The sequence below is a fragment of the Ziziphus jujuba genome, chromosome 12, assembly GCF_031755915.1.
Source record: "Ziziphus jujuba cultivar Dongzao chromosome 12, ASM3175591v1".
NCBI lineage: Eukaryota > Viridiplantae > Streptophyta > Magnoliopsida > Rosales > Rhamnaceae > Ziziphus > Ziziphus jujuba.
The window spans coordinates 16,560,777-16,566,013 of record NC_083390.1 but is presented as its reverse complement, the minus strand read 5'-3'; the positions used below and the strand labels follow the sequence as shown (position 1 = coordinate 16,566,013).

At 29.3% G+C, this 5,237-nt stretch overlaps 1 protein-coding gene across 1 annotated transcript; it reads right to left on the bottom strand.

Moving 5' to 3' along the window:
* Positions 1-1,219: 1,219 nt before the first annotated feature.
* LOC107406714 (rhamnogalacturonan I rhamnosyltransferase 1) lies at positions 1,220-4,833 on the bottom strand. The gene is made up of 8 exons (XM_048462266.2): positions 4,410-4,833; positions 4,199-4,266; positions 3,921-4,009; positions 3,673-3,838; positions 3,276-3,565; positions 2,773-2,977; positions 2,476-2,633; positions 1,220-1,964 (listed from the first exon to the last, which is right to left on the bottom strand). The coding sequence occupies exons 1-8, from the start codon at positions 4,774-4,776 to the stop codon at positions 1,694-1,696; spliced, it is 1,614 nt and encodes a 537-aa protein (XP_048318223.2). The 5' UTR covers positions 4,777-4,833; the 3' UTR covers positions 1,220-1,693.
* Positions 4,834-5,237: the final 404 nt, after the last annotated feature.

Here is a 5,237-nt window from a genome sequence, read left to right as displayed (position 1 = left end):
ACCAATTCCAATCAAACTTGGTCAAAACTTCAAATACAGAGTATTTTCTTGAATCGTAGTGTTACAGTAATTCCATGTTTTTTAGTCTCTTTCTTTATTTTAATTTAAATTATTTAGTTATTATTTTAAACATTTTTAAGTGGAATTAAGAAATTAACAATTCTAAATTCTGTAGACAAATAAAAATTTGGATTTTCCCAAAAAACTAATATTAATATATAGCTGCTTGGATTAGGGTAAAAATAAAATCAAAAACAGTGGAGAGGTAACAATAAAATTTGAAATGCGAGGGAAAAAAATCAAAAAAGAAGAAAAAAATCGTAAATCAATATTAAGTTCTGGCCAAAAGAAAGATGACAAGATGAGATTGATAGGTTTAATACATGTAACCATATAATCATTAATATTTTTTGGGTGCCAGGATTTAATATTGAAAACAAAACAAATTGTAATATACATCTAGAAATCTCTATATATTAAGTAGTGAGGTCGGTTTAATTTATAGTGCATTCAAGTTGTGAAAAATAACATCATATATTTACAGAATAATTTAATATTGAAAGTTGTGATTGGTTCTTCACAAAGAAAGACTTTAAACCAGAAAAGCGTGTGGTCTTTTTCACACCCTTAAATATGTATTAATATATTTACTCATATTGATTTTGAAAGATTTCAATAAAGTTTGAAAAAAAAAAATTATAACTATATTAAAGAGCATAAATATTTGACAGCTTACTAGACATTTTATTTGTTATCCAAAAAAAAAAAAAAAAAGGAAACTAGGCATTTTATGTGGGTGGTAATGGCAGTGTTTTTGGGGGATGCTATGCATCTAGTAATCTGGTGGAAAATTCAAATTCTAAATGGCTGATCTCTATGATACCACTAAGAGGTGAACTAAAATAGACATACTACCTTAAACTGACAATCATGAAGATAACTTCATATAAGGTCCCTTCCATAATGCAGTAAGCTTCTAAAACAAATTATAACCTAGCATAAACATTTAAAAAAAAAAAAAAAAGACAAAACGACAAAAAAGAAAAAAAAGAAAAAAAATTATATATATATATAGATATATATTTACACATTAGTTCATAAAGATGCAATTGATTTATAATTTTAGCAGTCTCAAATTTTTTTTTATTTTTCTTGAATATCATAATTATCTTAAATTTAATGTAATCGTGATTAGGTTAACTAGAAGTTAACTAGAATTTTTGAAAGTAGTTATTTTTAAAATTTGTTTTGGGGAAAATACAATTTAGAAAATCATACAGAATCTCCCTCTTTAATATCCACCCCAAAAAAATAAAAATAAAAATAAAAAAATAAAAAGTTTACATCAGACCCTAAATGCCTTCTTGGGCTTAGACCCAATTATATCCACCATAAAACTTCTCTAAAAGACATAAAAAATAAATTAAAAAAATAAAAAATAAAAAATAACTAAGCCTGGTTTGTATCTTGCGTGTTCATCCTCTAATGGCTTTGTTCACCCTACATTGCCAAGAAGCCCAAGGCTTCTTTCTTTTTTCTTTTTCGTTTAATTTTTATTTTTTGATATTGGGATCGGGGGATTTGAATTCAGTCTACCGTTTAAAGGAATAGTGACTTTTATCACTCAGGCTATAACTAAACTTACAATTGGAATTAAAAAACTGGATGACTTTCTTAATTAAAAATGGAGCGCTTAGTCTCCAAAAGAAAATGCATGTTCATCATCTAATGGCTCCTCCTCCACTGGAGACAAGCATTCCTGTGGATTTGTATAGAAGTAATCCTCATCCTTGGGTTTACCACGCACCACTGATCTTGGTATTGGGTTTCCCATTCGATCCGCATGAATTATTTTCACTGCCACAGAGAACTCATCCCAGGTAATTTTTCCATTGTTGTATCGGTCTATGAGTTCCACCAAAAATTTTCTATCTGGTAGGATGGTTTTCTTGAACCCCAAATACCTGCATAGCAAAATATTGAAAAGAAATGAGAATCGTAAAATTAATCATTGCCTTAAACTTTTTTTGTCACGGCTTCTAGAATGTTGCTTTTGGCTTTTAAGGCTCAAAAAGCAATTTAAGAATGCTTAGGGCATGTTGGCATAGTTTATTCAGAAATGCTCTTTTTGAGCCTTCTTTAGATTCAAAAGCAAAATAGAATTTTTAGATAATTTTCTTAAAGAATTTCATATATTTGGAAAAAGCTTACAATAGAAGTTACTAAATAGTAGCTTTAAAGAATATGTCATGAAGAAAATGAGACGTTGAAGAAGTAAAAGCAAAAATCCATGCAAACTGGGTCTTAAGATTGTTTTCTAGAGAGCTTTATGTCTCCAAAAGAGTTTAAAATTAAAGCTAAATTTTACTAGCATTTTAGTAAACTTTTTAAATCAGAAGTTATCACAAATACGCCCTAAATATCTTTTAAATCCAGCAGGAAATGAGTAAAGCTTGGTAGATATATTAATGATACCTTCTATGGCCTTCTACTACTTTTGCCATGTTTCCTCCATATGTTGGAACAAAAATGTCACTTTCTATTGAGACATAATAATCCAAGGCAGCCATTTGATTTGAATGGTTCTGGAAGGGCAAAAGTTCTGAAGGTTTAAGTAACATTTCCTTTTTAACCTGTATAATTGGAATTTTCAAAAAAGTCAACACAAAAATAAAAATTAAAAAAAAATGAAAATAAATAAAACATATACACCAACATATTCAAGTAATATTAAGTTGGTCTAATCTGGCTCCTGGAGGTTCATTTTCATACCAAATTTGGAAAAGCTGCTTTGAGAGTTGCCATTCTCTTCTCTGCCTTGTATATGTCTCCAGCTGCAATATAAACTTGCATATTGGAATCGATGTCTAGAGCTCGCAAGAAAAGTGCAGTTTCCTCCGGAGTCATAGGGCATAGACCAGCTTTTCTTTTCTTCACAGAATCAATTTCCTTCTCTTTCCACCAGGGGTAAGCATATCTTGATCATAACACAGATCATTAACAAATTAATTTTCTCACTACTAATTAGTGTATTACATAAACAAATATATATATATATATGTTATATACACCTAATATCTTATAAGATCGACATAAAATATAATATTATACTAAAATCTTTTATCATACAGTTATTGTATTTTTTAGATTTTGTTGAACTGGACTGAATTTTTTTTTAAATTAAATTTAAAAAGTTGATTTGATAAGTATTACCAAATTGATCTAATAAGAGATTGACTATGTATGTATATACGTATATTTATATGTATATGTACCTCATTTTTGTGAGCTCGTCAATCTCTTGTTCAGTGCAACCTTCATTACAACCAGAGAATGCGACCATGTCCATTTCATATCTGAGATGAAGGACCAAGAAAGGACCTTTTTCTCTCAGGATCTGAACAATTTTCTTTGCTATAGCTTCAATTGGGGGAGCAAATCTCAGAGCATGGTAGTTTGTGCGGCAACGCAGTTTCTGAACCTCTTCAGGAATTCCATTGTTAGCAAGCCTAGCATCACTTTTTGTGAAATGCACAACTTCCAATGCGTGAATGTGAGGAAGGATCTGTAGGATTTATTTAGCAAATTAATTTATCTGAATTCGAATTTTGATTGCAATTAATCAATTATAACGTTGACATTTTGTAACAAATTGATTTGGTAATCTCTAACCGTGTTGTAGTAATAGGTCATGTTGGACCAACTAATTGGGGGCATAGAGTAGAGGGATTCGAATTCCACTTTTTTCTTCTGCTTAGGAGGAAGTTCTTTCAGTATACGAAGCTCATCTCTCAACGATCCAATGAAATAATCCACATCAAATATATCTTGGAACTGACTGCCACAATAAAATAAAATAAAATAAAAATAAGAATAAGAATTTGACTGCCCGTGAAATTCTCTTATATAGTTGAACTTACCTGTAGTCATTCCAAAATGAGGTATTATCCAATTCAGGAACTATAAGTGTCACATTTAAGTATCTTGCAATGGCTACCATATCACAGATCTATGGAGAAACCAGAAAAAAAAAATAAATAAATAAATAAATAAGCAATATATTTATATATATATATATATAACAAATTTAAGGAAAACATTCTTAGAAATTAATTAATGACACAAATACCTTTCTAAATTTATTAAAGGAATATCATATATATATATATATATAATTAAATATTAATTAAATACTTACACCAGTTCTCATTTGATTCAATCCTCCATTTGATGAAACCATAAGATATCCATTATTCTCATATACTCCTGGACGATAACAAATGCAAATTATAGTTTTCTTCTTTTTTTTTCTCTTTTTTTTTTTTGGTTCCTAAAAATATACCCAAATAAACACCTAAAAATTTATGTATATATTAGCATAAAAATACATATAAATCAAATATACTTACTTGGAGGTGGAAAAGAGGGGGAGTTTGAGATAATCCTTGGAGCCAAAGTCTGGCAAAGTGCTTTTAGCTGCATAGCAATAGCCCAAAGAAGCAACACAGTAGTTGCTCGAACTGCCCAAATTTTCAACCTTGCCAATTTTTTTTTGGCAATGAAAAAATCCAAGCCCTTCAACTTCTCAGTTTTGATGCTTCCATGAATGAAACTCTTGAGCTTCTCAGCTTTCATTCCTCGAACTATCAAATCCTTCAATATTTCAGCTTTAATCCCTTTTGCGTACCGAAACTTAATCTTACTGTATGGCTTTTCTATCTCTTCCTCGAATTCGGATTCCTTGGAACCATCCTTGTTGTGCTCCATTGATGACATTTTCCTTACTTTGCCAAGAAAAGTTTCAAGTATAGATCTTAAAGATTTTTGTTCTTATATATATATATATATATATATATATATATATATATATATATTCAGAATGGATGGGTACGGATATGTGTTTATGTACATATAACAAATATAGGAAATAGATGAAGAGAGCATTGAAGGAAAACTACACCACCACGAGTAATTTGCTCAATATATGCATTTTTATTTGCATTTAAATTAAACAAAACAAGGTAATTAATTGCATTTTCTTGTCTCTTTCATCATTTTAATTTAAATTTTTTGGATATTATTTTTGTAATATTTTTAAGTGGAATAATAAGAAATTAACAATTCTAACTTCTTTACAAAAATTGTTTCAACATAGAGGTAAACAAATAGAAATTTGGATTTTCCCTGAAAACTAAATATATAGATACATGGATTAGTTAGGGAAAAAAAAAATAAAA

Excerpts from the sequence above, each read along its gene's own strand:
- LOC107406714 (XM_048462266.2), bottom strand. The coding sequence starts at position 4,776 with ATGTCATCAATGGAGCACAACAAGGATGGTTCCAAGGAATCCGAATTC. Across the intron at positions 2,978-3,275 it reads GACGAGCTCACAAAAATGAG|ATATGCTTACCCCTGGTGGA; the intron begins GTACATATACAT and ends GTTATGATCAAG. Across the intron at positions 1,965-2,475 it reads GTAGTAGAAGGCCATAGAAG|GTATTTGGGGTTCAAGAAAA; the intron begins GTATCATTAATA and ends TTTGCTATGCAG.